This window comes from Apteryx mantelli, chromosome 7 (assembly GCF_036417845.1).
Source record: "Apteryx mantelli isolate bAptMan1 chromosome 7, bAptMan1.hap1, whole genome shotgun sequence".
Lineage (NCBI taxonomy): Eukaryota > Metazoa > Chordata > Aves > Apterygiformes > Apterygidae > Apteryx > Apteryx mantelli.
In genome coordinates, this window is record NC_089984.1 from 7,765,644 (window position 1) to 7,784,165 (window position 18,522).

Genomic DNA, 18,522 nt, shown 5'->3' on the forward strand with positions numbered 1-18,522 from the left:
GTTTGCTTGGCGCCAAGAGGCGCCCGCGCGCGCGCGGTGGGGGCGGGCTGTGTGAGCGCTCCTCGCGCCTGCGCGCGCGCGCGGCTCCCTCCTGTCACGGCTGCGCGCGGGCGCCGCCTCGCGCCGGCCGTTGGCCGTTGGCCGTGGCTGTTGGGGCGCCGCTCGCGCGCGTCGCGCAGCGCTTCCAGCTCTTTCGGAGCTGGCTTGGGAGGCAGGTGGGGGAAGGCCGTGCGGCTGGGGCGCACGCAGTGGTGGCTCGGACCTTCTCGTCTTTACCGCTGTGGTGAAGCGGGGGCAGGCCAGGCCGGGGAGCCTCTCACAGTTCTTCCCCTCCCAAATGCCTCACCGCGGGCCCGTGAGGGCGTGACTGGCGTAGGTAGCCAGTGCTGCAAGACAGAGCTGGAGATCTGCTGTAAATTACTAAAAACAGCCAGGTGTCGAGCGCCGGGGGCGAGAAAGGGGGCTTGGGTCCGTGTGCGTGCCCGGAGGTGACGGGGTGGGAAGCCGCTGGCTCCTCCTGCTTTTAGGGAAACATTAACTTCCAGAGCTGTGCTATCATTTGGAGAGAAAGGGGAAAGTACAGTATCAAAAACAACGCTAAACAGGCGAAAAAGAATGCAGATTCCCATTTTTACAGTTGATGCATTTACAAACCGGTCATTTTCTGGAAATCCTGCGGCAGTTTGTCTGCTTGAACACGTGAGTTTAAAAAGCTATTTTGCGAGGGTGACTAAAACGGCATTTGCCTTTCTGTACTTGAACTGAGCCTGAGCGCTAAGGACTGAATTGCACTTTCTTTCAGGGGTTCAGCTTGCAAGCATTGTTTGCTGTTGCTCCAGAGTACTTCTGCAGGGGAATTAGCACAGCAATACCTTTTTCAATCAGATTGGTTTTGTACAAGACATGTATTTTGTGTGTTTTTACAATAGGCTAATTTTATTCGAAGTGAGTTAAGCCAAAAAGAAACATTGAGGATTCAAAATGAAATGTCCGAAAGGAAATGCCATAACATTATAGATAGTACTTCATAGGGTGTTTTTTTTTTTAATTAAGTATTTAGGGCTTTTCCCTCCTTTTTTCACAGAAAGAAAGAGAGGGACTATAGACCTGGATCTGAGTCTTTCACCTTTAGTGTGTCTGGTTCGACTTTAGCCAGGTTTAGACAAACAAGTCTTTATCACCTGAAAGTTGCATGATAGTTTGAGTGCAGTTGATGGTAGTTGATGTTCTGAACAATTTTTGTTCTAATTGGTACACTGTTGACAACTTCTACCAAAAGCTATTTGTTAAACTGGATTAGAGAATTTATTAACCTTTTATTATTTGCATGGTGTCACTTGGTGAAAATTATAAGTATGAAAATATAAGTACTGCAGTCAGTGGTAGCTTGTATTGACAATATTAATCCTATGAACGTTCTCTCATACAGTACAGCATACTTGCCAGCTCACTGGTAGTTAAGATTGAGAACATACCACTTTAGAGGTATTTTTTTGCCTTCTAAAATCTAAATGCTCCCTCTCAAAATGAAGTTCCAGTAAAATTATGAGCTTCTAATTACGTTTTTATATATTAAATTAACTTTATTACATTAATATATATTTACCATGAGGGTATGCATGCTGCCTTTGGGGTATTTAGGTTTTGCATTTTAAAGTTTTCTCCACAGTGCTTAGGGTTAGAGGCTTCAGTTTCGTGTAAAAGGTGAGATTCTAATTAATTATTTTATTCTAAGCTCTAAGAAAGTATAATGCAGCTGACAGCAAAATTTCTCTTCTCCCCTGTTCCCTTCAAAGCCTCAGCAGATGCTTTACAAAAATTGTTGAGAGTAGTGCAAGAAAGAAAAACCTTTTCTGCCCTTCAGAAGTGCCACAGGATGGCAGTATTTCAGTACAATTCCGGTATTTTTAATAATGCTTTGGCTGGCCTTTGTTTTGGATTGGTGTCTTTGGAGTAGTTGACAGCCAGAACCATTTTCCTGGACAAAACAAGACTGTCACTATAAAAGGCTAGGATGTTGTTTCATGGTATAGAAACCACTGTGCAAATAGATGTCTATTATACCAATCAGTAATTGTTTCATATCTGTTGTTTGCGATCATTAGCTAAAGCTGATTAAAGTTAGTGAGGGTAATAAATAAAAACAGCAGGGCACATCTTAATCTGTCAGATATTGCCCCTGAGCAGCTTATTTTAGTACTTTCTTTCATTTGTGTCTTAATATTTTACAGACCTCAAGTTTGGCCAATTAGTCGTCAGCATAATTGTTTGGAAAGCAGTGGAACAAGGGGGAAATAGAATTTTGTGCAATCACTGTAACTCATGTATCCTGGGATCACTATTCACTGCTTATATCAGCAGGTAGTTAGAGCAGAATGTAGTGAGCTTCAGCATTTGTCTTTCAGGTTTATCTCCTCTGAACTTACGCTGGTTTATCATCTTGCTCCCATCTTTCACACAGTAATATTGAGGGTACACCAGTAAGCACTGGTCAGCCATCTTAGCCATTGTCTTAGCCATTGCTACATGCTGCTAGCTGGCAAGGAGGATCTGGATGGATTTTTCAGAGTTACAAAGAGAGTGGTATTTAATTTGAGTTGCTGTTAGTAATGATGTACCAGCATGACTTTCGTCGTAACCTTAGAAAAGATTTGTGTTCATGGACAAACTGAGTTTAGAATAGGGTTTTTTTTGTGTGTGTGTGTGTGTGTGATTTTATTCACCGTGTTCCAAGAATTTGTAAGCTACTGGGACAGATATTTAGAAATGCTGGTGTATCACAATAATAAAAATAGTTATCCCATTTCATGCTTAAAGATTTGGTTTTATTCTCAGAAATTATTTTGAACTAAAAATAAAATTATGATTTATTATAATGGAAAAATGAAATAACTGTATATATTTGATAGAAAGTTTGATTCTGCTGCTTATGGCCTGATTTTCATTGGGTTTGTTGTCTCAACATTAGGACTTGAATGAAGACTTGCACCAAAAAATTGCAACAGAAATGAACCTCTCAGAAACTGCCTTCATCAGAAAACTGCGCTCCATGGATGACTTTACCAAAAGTGAGTCATTCTGTTTACCCAGCAAAATCTCTTATAAAGAAGTAGGAAGACACTACAGGTACTGTTTTTAAGGAGTGGTACTAATTTATAAGACAGCAAAAGCAAAATCTTGGAGTTGTCATGCATCTTTTGCACACATTTTCTTAAAAATATTTGTGTTGCATATCAAATGAATTTTACAACAGATGAACATTTATTATTCATAAAGTAGGCAAAATATTTTAATACCTTTTACTAAAAGAACAAGTTACATATAGAAAATGTATACTTAAAGTGCTATGCAAAGGTGCTTCAGGTAGTACTTCCATTATAACCAATACTTTCTGGAAATAATTCTGTATTACATAAGCAGAAGAATAGAGACGGAAAGAGCTTATCTTTTATATAGAAGACTGCAAAGTGAATAGAATCTGTTCAGTAAATCATCATTCTTTTTCCTTTAGTGTAACAGAAACTTCTGATTCTATAACGTGCTGTTGTATCATCCTTGTACATTATAATATTGTAAGTTAGGTTACATTTCACTGAAACTGGGATAACTGTAATGTGTTATTTGAGGTGGGTTGTCCCAAACTCTCATGAGCTGTCTATGGAGCCAATACTGAAACAAGCAGGTTTGCAACAAAATGGAATTGAAATTGCCCAAAGCAAACACATTAGGCTGCTCAAACATTTGATTAGTGTGAGTGACAGAGGGGTTTCACTGGTGTTCTCTAATAGTGTATGTGAGGGAGGATGAAAGAGGGAGACATTGAGGAAGACAGAAAGCATCAGATAAAACTGAGTCTAGTCAAAATTGCTGTGTTTATTAGTTTTCGGCTACAGTGGTTTGCTGATTCTGCTCGCTTTGCAGCTATGCAAATGGTACTGGTGGCATAAGTAAGGGACTGGAACCCCACTAACCTGGAGTTAGATTCCAGGTTAAGGTACCATATTGCCATACCCTCGGTTTTGATATGATGTGGTGGAAGAGACAGATAAACAGAGCTTTGGGGTTATAGACTGTCTGAAAGAGGCCCTAAAACAAGCAAGCAAAGAAACTGTTCCATGTCATTTGCTGTTTTGTTGAGGGAGCAGGATTTTGTACAGGCTCCGTAATTAAAGAGAATTTTCTTGAAACAATAACTGTTGTAACTTACTCCTATTGTTAATAAATTGGAATTTTGTTTCAGGGTTAGACTAACTGCTTGAATCAAGCAGTTAAATATTTTTCATTTTTCATGGTAACATTTTTCATGCTAACACCTTGCCAATACGTATAATACACTTATTTATTTTCAAATCTTCCATATCCAACAGCACATAAAATGCCAGCTTCTAGTTCATTAAAGTGCTTTTGATATTAACAGGACTAATGTTTGTGAGGTCAGACCTATGCAGTTGCAGTACAGGGGAAGAATTTTTTGAACCAACTCAGTCACTGAGCTATACCTAAGCATGTGTGAGGTATGGCAGAAGCGAGAGGAGTCCCAGCACAGAGTGTTAGGGACACCAGAATGTCACTTACAAGACCATCATCTGCTTCTGGAGCATAGGATGATTTAGTAAGGACTCCTGGCCAGACAGTATGTTTCTGCAGGGCTAGGAGTTTAGGATCAGTGCATTTCATTTAACGTTCATTAATGAAAATCTGCAGTATTTCAGAGAGACATTAATTTATGAGAGAAAGAACTGTTTTCTTAGCCTGAGTACAGCTGTCTCTCTCAATCATCCAGCTGGGTGTCCTGGGTCACAGTATGCTTGTCCGTCTCCAGTTTGTCATGGCTGACTCCATTTCCTCCTACTTTCAGCCATCATTTCCACTTGGGCGAGTGCATTAACACCACAGCAGGCTTGGCTCACAGCTGGCTTCCATGTCTGCCCTATTTCAAATTGCTTCTCTGTGATTTTCCTCAGTTCAACCACTAGGTTTTGTGGTGATTCTATTTGTTTTCATTATGTAGGGGACTCTGACTTTAATGCACTAATTTTTCACAACGACAATAACAAAACTTGGTTATATGAAGTCTCTTTTCTTCCTTTTGCACCTTTTAATCATATTTGTATGGTAATTATTCATTTGAAATATATTTTCATGAGCTCTGTCTTAAATACCATAGTGCAAGAACTCTGCAAAGTTTACAGGAAACCAAAGATAGTGCACTTGGCTCCATTTTTTTTTAAACAACAAATATGACTTTTAGTGAAATTAAGGATAAATATACGTTAGAGGCTTCTACCAGTGTTGGCTGCTGTTTCAAGCAAAATAATTCTTAACTGACATAGCTCTCATATAGATTCCATTATACTAGTAAAGCTGTCTTCACTGGTGTATCTTCTTTTACTCATGGGGAGAGAAAATGGTTTTACTGCAGTGATTAAAGAAAAGCATTGTTTTGCTAGTAGGCAGCTGCTTTGCTCTTGTAACAAACTAGCTTTCCTATATTAGTAATATACTGGCTCAAAGAAGAGACATGACTCAAAAGCACTGGTTATTCCAAAAAATCAGTACAGAATAGATTCCTTAAAATGTGTTTACGACTGAGACTGATTATAACATGCATTTTGATTGACTGAAATGTCATCACTTTGTAAAAAGTTTTGAAATAAATTGAAGAAAAAGGCTCTTCCAAATAATAAAATTTCTTTTTAAGGTTCCTGCTTTGGGCTGAGGTGGTTCACTCCAGCCAAGGAAGTTCCTCTCTGTGGTCATGCTACGCTTGCGGCAGCTGCTGTATTGTTTCATATACAAAGTAACGTATTTTTACAAGCAATTATTGTAACTTTTAAAAATTCCTTTCTGATTAAGAAAATCTCCCTTTATTATTTCCTACCGCAAACACACTTAAATCTTTGGTACATTTAGAGAATACATGCAAAGACCTTAGATACTGTCTTTTATAACTGTTCTGTAATTCTACATTCAGATTCCCATGCCCCACTATCACTCTTGTTAAAAAAAGAGTCCTAAGTATGCAAATTTCATTTGAGAGAGATACAGTAGAGTTTGATAAATAGGGAATATTGGCCCTTCTGTTAAAAACTCCTATACATTCTGGGGATATGCAGGAAACATTCACTGGTAATTGCTGTGTTCATTAGCCTCAGCAGCTTATTGAGTTAGCTGGGAATTTTGTCTCAGAATACAGTTTCGCTGTGGTTATATTTTAACTGCGTAACTAACTTTCTGAATATACTGGGCTACTCTAGGAACTATAATAATTTAGATTCAATTCTTAGATTAAATATACAATGAATGTTGTAATGCTGTCTCTCTAGAAAACACAAATTCAGTTCTCACTTTTGTGACTCTGAGTGGCGAATTGAAAGCTAGACAAGTGGAAGATCATATTGTCCTGGACTTACCGCTTTACTTAACCTACCCACAGGTCAGTGAAATTTTTATTCATAAAAGGCTTTAAAGAAAAAATATGTGTGTATACGTATACTCCCCGAATATATTTATCAGTACACTTTTTTACAAATTTTTTTTTTTTTTGCTCTAGGTATTTCAGGAAGTAGAAGAATTAATAAAGGTAAAAATAGAATGTGCATGTGATGTTCAAAGCACATTTATAATAACTATACTTACTTTTGTATACTAAAAAGACTGAGAAGTGACAACATCATGTTGCTTGATGCACTCCCCTAGAATATGAGGTCTGACTACTGCAATTCAGAAAATGGAGTTCTCCAAAATGCTGCGGCTCAACTTTGGTCTCTCACTGACTGGAATGTCAGTATTTGAGTGACATCTTTCAGCTTGTTTTATGCATGTGAGGTCAAGTCTCATGTCCTTGCCCGTCCCTCAGTTCCTGAATTTCCTTCCAAGTTGCCGTCTACAGAGCTGTTATGCATACCCATATTCATTCTACGTGCACTTAGTGCATTTGCTTTTCTTGCTTGCATGTACTTGAGGGCTGCATGAAAGACCTTGCATAAGCCCTTTTCTAGTGGGGGAATTTGTTCTAATAAAAATTTTAATGATATAATATTTTATATTCAAATTACTTTGTTTTTCTTTGTTTCCTTTAACTTTTTCACCAGGCAGCCATAGGTGACATGATTGTTCAAGATCTCTGTTATTCGCCTGACACAAAGAAACTCCTAGTCCGTCTCAGTGATGCTTACGAAAGGTGTTTAACACTTTTTTTTTTTTAAAATCAAGCATGTAGAAATTGTGTCCTCTTGTTTAACCACTATTCCTGACATACTAGGTTCTTTTATCTATTTTAAAAACAGATGGAGATTAAAAATGCTTTAAACTCTCATGTTAAATAGTTATACAATCTTCCCAGATGAGCGTATTGAAACTGACAAGCTAAACAAGATCAATCTGAAACCTACCTCCAAAAAAGGAGGTATAGGAAACAGTTGTAACAAGAATGTATTTTTCCCCATCCTGCCGAGTCAGAAATGATTCAGTAATTTAGCAGGAAATTAGGAGCCCTGTTTCTTCAAAAAAAGAAATAAGAGTTTCATAGCTGTAGAGTTCCACTCACAGGGACAGGGCACACTGGCAGGATGGCATGTATTCATACTCCCATTTGACCATAGTCTGCTTACACATACTTTACAGCATCGTAAATAGCTTCATAGAGAAAATTCCATTTCAGATTATTCCAAAGCACTTTTTAATCTCATAGAGAGCTGCATTTGATTGGTGAGTGAAATGTGATTTGAATATATATTGTCCAAACCCGAACTCTTTAATCAGGCCAAATTACTATTAATTTTACTGGCAGCTTGACTTAACTGATGGTTTGAAGACTGAGCTAGTGGGAGATGGAAATATTCCCAGCTGAGTATTCAGTATTTTTACCTCTTTTGGACTTTATTTCGTAGGGAGGTTTCTGCAACTTCACAGAATTGAGACTGTTGTACAGTGCTTTAGGATCCTATAAGGATCTCAGTGGTGGTGTTTGCTTGTTCTGAAAATAGGTGGAGTGGTTACTCTTTGCATTCTGTAGTACAGAAATAACTTTTCCAGAGATAAAATACTAAACAAATGTGCATTTTTGTAGCTTATATTCCAGGATACTCAGTTTTCAGAAATATAGATAGAAAATATATGGTTTGAATTTTTTTCTTTGCTCACTAGGAGCATGTTATATTCAGTGCAGTCTTCTCTCAAATGACGTTGGCAGAACACTCAGAATCTTATTCTCCTCTAACCTCTAACATTACCTGTTTTGAGATTGTAGAGAAGACTGCTTTGTAGTTGATGTCTGATACTTTTCAGTACTTAATTGATGTAAAATGAAGAATATGGGCTATTAAAATACTGTAATTAAATTCAAGATCTGTGTTGGAAGAACTGCAAGTGAGCGCACAAAATTTTCTGTCAGCTGAGAAGACGGGAAAGGTGAAAGGACTCATACTGACTCTTAAGGGAGATTCCAGTGGAAAACATGAAGGCTATGATTTCTACTCCAGATATTTTGCACCTTGGGTTGGAGTTCTGGAAGACCCTGTTACAGGTGTGTGTTTGCGTGATAAAAGACTCTTATTCTTGTCTCAATTCAGTTGAAAAGTTCTCATTAAACTTCATAAATCAGGTTTTGTACTTTGGATTCTTTCCTCTTTTATAAATGATGATTTTATATGGATAGCAGGAATATACTTATTAAGGTAAAAACTTTTATGACCGATGCCAAACTCATTCAGAAAGAATCAGCTTCCTGCTGTCATCAGGCCAGATATTCCTGCCTCTTTTTCAGATCTTTTCCCTGTAAATGTTCTAATTGGAGAAAAAACAGAGACTAGGCAGGTAATGAGTGAATATTGCAGAAGAAACACCCATTTCTGTCACAGTGTCCCATAATTTTTGGTGCTTCAGCTGAGATATTGCCTAGTTTCATGACATTTTACTGTGGATATTCTCAGCCCTATGAATAATATGAATTCAGTTAGTTAAATGTTCAGAGGCAAGAAGGATAGTTTTCTGCTTCCTGTGCTGTACTCCTCAGTGAGTATGATAATGATTGCTGCAGAAGGGTGAAAGTAGTGTTGTTCGCTTCGTTACCAGTTAATCACAGCATAATCATTAGTCAGCTGAGAGCTTGGTCAAAACCTCTCATTAAATATTTTACTAAAAAATTGAAAACTGACCAGACAAACTAAACTTTCTTAACTGGGATAGTGCGAGTAATTCATTGCTTTAACAGAAAGAAAGGTTTACAAGAAATGTAAGCCAAGTGTTTCAGTTGTTTATTAAGCTTCCAATCCTGCTTCCTCTTAAGAGCCAGAGAACAGAGTCTGGTGGATGTATCTGTTCCCAGAGCTCCTTCTTGATGATCTGTGGGAAGACTGGTATTGATAGGTAGAAAAGGCTATTGCTTATCTTCCATCTGTGAGTGACCTTTCTTTCACAGAAAGACATGTTTTGAATATATTGCAGAATTATACTTTTAGTAGTGTTATGGCTTTGTATTATCTTTCTTCATAATGATTTCTCAATAATGCTACATGGTCTTGTGTCCTTGAGCACTGATAATTATAGTTCGCAGTAGAGTTTCCAGCAGAGCTTATTTGCCCGTAGTAGCTAATACAGACTGAAGCAGCATGTCTGCCTATGGATCTGAGAAGTCATCCTTAGTTTTTAAGCCATCTGCCAGTAAGAAACAAACTTGTTCCAAGTTGGTCTTTTATTTTCCAGAGGCTGTAGTGAGACCTTAAAATCTCTTTGTGTCAAATCCTGATGCTTACTGACATTCAAGAGGTTTCTACTTTATGTCCAAGACTGAAAGAAACCTGAATTTCTGATGTGAAAACTGTTAGGAGAGGGAATTTTTTTCTTTCAGGCCGCCTCTTAAGTCCACCTATTCCTATTCTTAACAAAATATTCAAAGGCCTGTTCAGACTCTTTTGTGGATAGCTGTTTATATTTCAGTGAATAACATATCTTGATGTGTAAAATTTTGATTTTGACTTTAATATTTTGAAATTTTGTTACTAGGAAATTTCATTTTTGGTTTAAAAAAAAGAGTAGTTTGGCTGAAGTATTTTAACCTGTACTATTTGTTATTCTTACCAACTGTGGCTTATCATGAAGTCCCAAAATTTCCATTGAAGTCATAGGATGAGAAAGTAATATAGCTTGATCATGAATGAATGAAATTCTAAAGTTTTAAGTTCTGTCTGCTTTGCAAACTCTTAGGAGTTTTTACTCTAAACATACTCACGTAGCCCTTGATTTGTTTAACAGCACTTGATTTGTTTTACATTTTGAATATGATTATTCTATAAAATAGTGATTCTAATTTAATTTTGTACTTTGTCTTCTCATTTCTTTTAAGGGTCTGCCCATGCTGTTTTAAGCAGCTACTGGTCAGAGCAGCTGGGGAAAAAAGAAATGCTTGGTAAGAAGAACTGTTTTGTTGCAAAGCTGCCCATTTATGTGCAAGCTACCCACTATAAAAAGAAAGGATTTATATTATTGCTACAGTCCAAACTCTAATATCACATATCTTTCATTGAGCTACTGTGTATGTAGTACAGACTGGAATACTGCTCATTCTCCCTATCAATTTTCTTAATCTTAGTAGAATAATATGCAATATTTTGTGTGTGAGGCAAGCTGTAAGAAATTACTTTCTTCTCCTTGTACCAACATGACAGACAGTGCCTGCAGGGAAACTGAAGTGTTGGTTTCTGGATCTTAACTCTCTGCAGTTAGTTTTTGATCTCAGGTTTTGGATTTTACCTCTCACGACCTTTCAGCATAACTGAAGCTTGAACTGAACTTCAGATGATGTTGATTATTTGTCCATTTTGACTGAATTTGGGTTGTTTCTTGTTCTCTATGGTTTGCATTTTGGGTATCAGGGAAAAGGTATCCTGTCAGTATTTTCATTCATAATGTGTGCTGTTCAGTGCAATTTGGACACTGGAATGTTAGCTGGCAGCATTTTCTTTCCTTTCATATGTATATAAAGGTGAGACTGAAAGATGGCATGTGTTTTCCATCTGACCTAAGAATTTGTTGAGAATGACTCTAGATTAATCCCTTCAGTGACTTCTTTAGGAAACCTTTTGATTTTAAAATAGGTATTGTTTTTATAGCTAGATAGGAATAGATTATCTATTTTAACATTCTGATTCTGCTTAAAAATGTGCTTTATGCTACTGGTTTTTTGTTTGTTTGTTTCTAATACCTATATATTTAGGAGCAAAGATCACTTTTTGCTCAGGATAATGTTTGTTTGCACTGTAGCAAGAAAGAATATAAGAAAGAATGGGCAATTAAGTTTCAAGAAGATAAAGAATATGACTGTTTCAGCATGAATTGGCCTTAAATATATATGAGTGGGGATAAGATACATGGGCCCCAGCAAATTTTATTTGCTTGTGATATTTTATTTGCAATCTTACTTTTAAATGTTTAGGCCTTAGAGAAGGAATTTGAGATGACCGGATCTCTGAAGTCAAAGAACAGATTTATTATTGGTATTTTTGCATCTTGAGAAAATAAATGAGATATGTTAGTTGGGTCACACATTTTGTTGTTAAGCAAGAAACTGAAGAACTCAGTGGAAAAAGCCAAGAGAAACTGTTATACCTGACAGCATCGCATAAAAGAAGCATTAGGTGTCTGTCATGCTTCTCATGTTTCTAGCACTCTGCCAGGAAATGGAAGAACAGAAGCAGTACAAAATCACCTTGGTACTCCAGGCCCTGTCTGGCTTCCTAAGGAGGCGCGGGGGAGTTATCATTCCTTTGTGCACCTGACATCAGTTAAGTTTTCAGTAACATTTAGAACAGAGGTTGGACCCTTGAACTAATCAGGTTCCTCGTCGATAAAAGTAAATATTTTTCCAAACAAACAACTACCGTGAATACTTGCCTTCCTATATTTGGCCAAATTAATCTCAAAATGGACTTCTGTTGAGAATGATAAACTCTTTGAAGGACATATTAGCCCTCCATAGCTCAGTATGATAATCCACAGTGACTGAGACCCTGTGCATCATGGACTGATGGAAAGATTTAACATTCTGTTCTGAAGATCTCATATTTGCATTTATATCACACAAATCTGTGGTAATTTCTGTAAAGTTGGAAGAAAACCCATACTTTCTGAAGAGGAGAAGGTTACAGAATGGCTGTTTCTCAGAAGGTTTGACATTTTTGGATGTTAATGTGGGATTTGAAGCTTTTCCATCCCATCAGTGGACACTGAAATCACTGCATTACACTAAGTAATCAACAGAAAATCTGTCTGTGTTTAGAAGATACTTTCTTCTACTTTTACGTTTTCATGTATTTTGTTTGTACTGGATTATGTCTCCTCTTTTAGAGAAACTAACTCAAACAGCAAAGACGATTTGTGCTGTAATCAGCTCCCCTAAAGTATTTAGGCGGGAGAAAGAAGCCCAACATCCCACAGGGGATTTTTCATATTTCATGCATGTGTGTCCTCAGACGTCCTTTTTATGGAAGTTATGCAATATGGATTTAAAGAGGACAAGTTCATTTGACATCTGACCAGTTTTCTCCATTCTAAGATACCTTTTACAACTATACATTAGGAATACAAGCTTTCCAAACAGGTTACAGAAGAATTTCCAAAATATTTTAAAGAGAAGGAGCTTTATGCAGGACACTTTTTAATTTAAGGGAAAGCTTAAACTCTTTCTGTACCTCTTTACTTCAGAGAATTGATTTGTAGGGAAATTTTGCCTCTAACTTTTCTGATTCCTTCTCAATATAGAACTGGTTTGTGGCTTTTAAGGTGGGTTTTTTTTTTTTTTGAAAGAAAAAAACCCCCTGATAACTGAAAGATACCCATTCACAAATTTTTCCAGGATTACTTTCAGCACAAGGTCCTGTCATTTAACTTTTCAGCATTGTAACATTTTGGTTTTTAATGTAGGAATTGCTTCATAAGGTAGAAGAAATCCACCCGTATTTGGGTGTTTCCCTAATCTGACATCTGATCAAGAGAAGAGTTCTGCAGCATTGTAACCACAGCTTTCATGTTTTCCAGTTAATCTTGGCATATAGACTGATAGAATTTACTGTCTTTTTTAGTAGATACTCTCTTTCACTAGGGCTACCTCAGATTTATACATTAAGTGTAACATTTCTGCCAAAGGAGAGGTGTTCTCTCCATCAATCACTAGGTTCGTCCATCTTCTTTCTTAGATTAAAAAAGTCTTGGAGATCTTAAGCTTCACTTAAGCGATACACAATAACTGCCTAAAAAAAGAGCTTTTTCATCAATCCTTACATAGGGATTAGAAATTCAGCCTAAATAATAACTTTTAAAAATAGATATTTTTATAAGAATGACAGTTGTTTCTGACTTGATGTCATTATCATGACATCATTATCATGACATCATGAAGAAAATTCCTAAGTCCTCAAATTCTGTAACCAGCAGTCATTTAGATGTATCTAGTCTAATAAGAAACTCCTCAACACAGCAGGTTAATATTAGTTCAAGATCACCGGCCTCCTTGTGAAGGCAGGGATGCATATCTGCATACTAAAGTTCAGAATCTTTATACATAAGCTTAAACTTTTCTCTAACTCAGACTAATCACAGAGGAATTCAGGGTGCTGTGAATTCAGCTGCTGTCTATTATTTCTACAGATCAGAATGTGCATATTTGTTTTTATTCTGGGAATAGTTTATATAGCAGGAGATTTTCCTGGTAGATACAGATGTGGAAGGGAAGCACAACTGGATGATCCAAAAATCAAATGCACACCTGAGATGCATGAAAGGCTGTGAAGACATTGCTATTGAATGAAATGTTCCGGTTAATGAAATGTTCATTGCGGGTCTGTTTACTTTCAGACATAATGTGAAATATCAATGCTTTTGTGTGACAGAAAGAAATGATCAAGTATCTTTTTCAACTTGGGTAAAGTTTTCTTAGGTGTGTTTTTTTTTACCTTCTCATTTGGCGATTTCTTTAAAAATAAAATAAAATGGCATGCTATCAAAATAATCTCAGTAATCCTGCCATGAAATGTAAAGCAATACTTCCACAGTTTAAAAAAAATAAAACCAAAACCAAACTTCTGAAGATTTGAAACAATTTTCCCCTTTTCTTTAAATCTGCTGTCACGAGAGTGGGAGAGCTTAGCTGTGGATCCGCATTTGGCAATAATAGTTCATCAAATTTAGCATGGTCTGGTTCTTTAGAAGTCCAAAATATTTCAATTAAAAAAAATTAGTGCATATATAGATATTGTTGTCATAAGTTAAAAACAGTAACTAGCACGTCTATAAATGGAGAAGAACAGAAAGTATCAATATTGATCTTTATATAGCTCCAGTGCACACTGTTTTGGAGTGCTTTGTCTCAGAATCTGATACCCTGTTTTCATAAGAGTTTTCTTGTCAGCTGCAGTTACGAAATTGTTTTGAAGTGTACTATATATACCGTCTGTTAGAGATCCTGTACTCTGTTGGGATCTGAATACAATCTCTATCAAGTTTACAAACTGCTGTTTTCAAACAGTGAGGAAAAATATACCCTGTAGCTTCAAACAACTTTTGTAATAAAATTTGGAGAGTAAGAAGGTTGTGAACATCAATGGTTCATTGTGCATGTACCGCCTTTTACAAAAACGAAGTGACCTTTGCCAAATGTCATCTTAATCAGGCCATTTTCTGATCAGCTAGTTACACAACTAAAACTAGACTCCTGAAAGAAGACTCAACAGGCGAGGAGAACGTTATCTTCCCACCTGAATATGACTGAACAGTTTAGGCAAAGGCTTAGCTTTGTAATTACTTACAAGTGGAAGGCTATTTCTACTCAAAATTTTATCCAGGTAGGTTAAATGATATATTCAGCATTATACAAAACAATATCTTTTCCTTTATTTAGGAATTTGGTCTCACTTAGTGGCAGCTTAAGCAGCATCTAGGTCATTTTGAAGACCTCTTCCACTGGCTACTTGAGTTTATTTACACATTGACCAAACACATTCTTTGAACCTAGTACCTAGCTCAGGTGCTCAATACCACTAAAGTGGTTCTCCATTCTTATCCAGTTAATATTCTGTGTTCATTCTTCTTATGTATGGAAACAGTCTATCCGATGAATGGGAGAATTCAAGACGCGTTCAGATATACAAAGGAAACTTGGTTGGCTACATCACAAAAAAACCATACTTTGTTACTTATATTAGCTAGTATTTTTGTCACACTCAATACACAAGTCAAGTTGTAGTCTGAGATACACCTTCAACTAATTTTCACCTGTAAAAACAATTCATCCAGGGTATCCCTGGGACAGAGTTCGCCTTGGTGCTTCTTGCTTTTTGGGGAGAAAGAAGCCTCATTTCCCTGAGTTTTCATGAACTCTGGGTGTGGATTTTTTTTATTTTTTTAATAATTTGTAATACTAGAATTGTAACTTGTGGATTCTTGTTTTCATTTAGCCTTTCAATGTTCTCGCCGTGGAGGAGAATTGAAGATTTCACTACGTAATGATGGAAGAGTTGACATTGCGGGGCAAATTGCTGTTGTATTAAAAGGAAATTTGACTTTCTGAAGAAATTGACACTAGCAGTTTTGTTGCCCACACCTCAGTTTGTTCATATTATGCTAATTCCTTCTTAGTTATAGGTGGTAGATCACCACTGTCTTCAAAAACCTTTGATTGCTTAATGTCCATTTAAAAACTTGCTTGAAAATGTTCGCTTCTGATCTTTAAGATCTTTGATTTTATCTTTTTCACTTTTTTCTCACCACTTCATATGTACACTGATCTCAGAAATTGTCCAAGGACAGCTGTTTTCTTTTTCCCCTCTCAACTGACTTTTTTTCCTTTGCATTCAAATCCCATCTTAAAAGCCATTTCTCCTTCCTGGATTTGTTTGTAAAGTTCTCTGATCCATAAAATAATCACTTTTTCCATATTCAGTCATTTTGCATGAAATATGACTACAGTCCTTAAAAAAAAAAAAAAGTTTTTACTGTACCTAGAAATTATGCTTACAATCTATGTTCATTAATTAACTTGAATTAAGCTGTGAAAAAAATAGAAATAGTTTAGAAAAATGCTTTGTGGTTCTTTTTTATGAATAGGATTTTCAAAGATGGCTGGTATTGTGGTGGCTTATGGTACTGTAGCTTGGTTGATATTTTTAATTAAAGTTTTAGCAGAAAGATTTAGGAAATTAATAGTGATACCCTTAAAATCTGAAAGAAAACATTATTGGTTACAGTAACAGATTTTACTTTTCAAAGACTGAAATTTTGCTCCTAAATTTAAGTCTTCTGTAATTTTCTTCGTAGAGCATACTGCTTCAGATTTTGTCACTTTTTCCTTTAGTGTTCTCATCTTGCTTTTCTCCAGGTTCATTAGGAATATTGAACTGTTCCAGTTACTCTAGCTAAAACTCTATTTCTTCTTTCTAATCACTTCTGTCCTAAACGTTGCTTTAATTTTTCTTCTTTGTGATCTTTCAGGATAAAGTATTTTGAATTCAAAGGCATTATCATACTGTGGGAACAGCTGGATGTGATATAAACCGTTATAAATGACAAGGAACTCTGCTGTGCCAAAATCCCCTGTTGCCAGCTTTTGCAAATTTTATCACAACTCATAATAGCTGATGTTTTACTTAAGCTGAAGCAGCTGGAGGCAGGTAACAATGTGAGACTCCTAGGATTCATTTAGCATAAAAGTTTCTGACTCCTGTGGCTACACAGAACATATTGAAAATGTGATTTAAGTGCGCCACAAAGCTCCAGAGTTGGGTGATGAACAGAAGGAATCTCCAAATTGAAACGCATATTCTTTTTCAGTGTTTGGTCTTTTTGAACTTCTGGGACCTGACATATAATATACAAACATGGGATTATCAGATGCAAGACATGGCTATGGAGGCAACTGTCAACAGCAGTGTTGCAATGGCATATTTTGCAGCTACCTTGACCTTGCCTTTTCTTAAGCCAAATAGCTGCCCTTCCTGCTAGTGACTTGGACCTTCCTGCCTAGGAGTACTGTGGGCTTGTTTTGCTGCATTTGTCACTCCATAGTGGCTTATGCAAAGAGTGAATCTGGTCCATAATCTGGGATACTTAAAAAAAAAAAACTTTTTAAGAATATAAATGAACAAAAGAAGCAGTTATTGTTCACCTGTCCAGATTTAACAAATAGGCAGTACAATTTTCTTACCCAAGGGGACCAATAATCAACAAAGCTCAGTAAATTTTAAATGTACCTGCTATCTAAATTTCCTGACCAAATCGATATACTTGCTGCTTAATGCATTTTTTTTTTTTCATAGTTTACTACTACTTAGTCTCTGTTTTTGCTCAGGATAGAAAAATCACCAGAGCTCCGGTGGGAGACTATGCAGTAATGTGTTTGTAATCAACAGATTAGTTCATCAGCCATGATTTATTAATGATGAATTAATTATACCTGATTGTGCAGTTCTGCTGCCTAAATGGAGCTTTAAAGGCGTTATTTTATTAATCATCACTGTGCTAATTGCAGACACTTACAGAAGGATCACTAATTAAACATGCAACCATATGCAAAACAAGCAAGGCTGCTGAGAGTGGCAAGAATAAGAGCACTCATTTTTTGAATAACAAACTTTATTCTTCCTGAAATATTGTGTAGTTGACCTGGTGATGCTAAGACTTGGGCATTGCACATTTTCAGTCAGCAGTAAAGTAAATAAAATGTTGGGACATATTCTGTCTTTCCTAGTGCAAAAACTGTAAGTTGTGTGAAGAACTTCAAACTAAGTTACTTAGAGTTTGTGTAGCCTTGTTCACATGTTCATGCAAAGGATTTACCTATTAGTTTTATTAGCTGTATATAGTTAATCAAACTTAACCTAGAGCAAGGTACTGAAAACCGATTGCTAGTTGCCGAGTTACCTTAGCTCCAAATAAAATGTCCAGTTAGGTTTGAAGTGAGAACTCAGGCTGATTGTTTACTCTCAAAACTCCATGAGTTTCATTTCAAAAAGAGGGGAACACACTGATGTTCAAATTTAGTAAAGTTAACTTCTAAGAGCCAATTCAGTGTGGAAAATGCAGAAAGGAAACAATACTTAAAGGTAGATTTCTGTGAATGGAATATTATAATTTAAATAAAAATTAGGGTCATTTGACCTTCAGTTTGTGCAGCACAATTTTTAGGTACTTATAATGCTAATAATGTCTAAATGCTACAGAATTTCATTTCATGCAGACGTTATCATCATGGACTTTCATGGACTTTTTTTTTCTTATGCAGGTTGTTAGGCCTTCCTCATTAATTAAATAAACCTTCCTTTCAGAGAGACTTTTCTGGGACTGCCTGTGTAAAATTATTACAGTTCTGAACATAAAAGTATGGAGTTCAGTATTATTCTAGGAAAATAGTTAATGCCTCTTGATTAAATTAAAATGTTATATCAGTAATTAAATGAAGATACAAATTGGAAAGTTGGAGAACTGTAATGTCTCTTTGTTTAGGGTTTCTGGTGCAGGGAATTTGCAGAACTG

The 18,522-nt window shown here is 36.5% G+C and overlaps 1 protein-coding gene across 2 annotated transcripts; it reads left to right on the forward strand.

Annotated features, from left to right (window-relative positions):
* Positions 1 to 138: 138 nt before the first annotated feature.
* Positions 139 to 18,455, forward strand: PBLD (phenazine biosynthesis like protein domain containing). Of its 2 annotated transcripts, XM_067299500.1 has the most exons (10): positions 139 to 699; positions 2,969 to 3,068; positions 5,702 to 5,800; positions 6,327 to 6,436; positions 6,554 to 6,583; positions 6,700 to 6,783; positions 7,095 to 7,183; positions 8,349 to 8,527; positions 10,346 to 10,408; positions 15,450 to 18,455. In XM_067299500.1, exons 1-10 carry the CDS (start codon positions 616 to 618, stop codon positions 15,560 to 15,562), a joined length of 951 nt encoding a protein of 316 aa, XP_067155601.1. In that variant the 5' UTR covers positions 139 to 615; the 3' UTR covers positions 15,563 to 18,455. The 2 variants fall into 2 exon arrangements, with proteins under 2 accessions (XP_067155601.1, XP_013801123.1); XM_013945669.2 differs by lacking the exon at positions 6,700 to 6,783 and having other exon boundaries at positions 140 to 699.
* Positions 18,456 to 18,522: the final 67 nt, after the last annotated feature.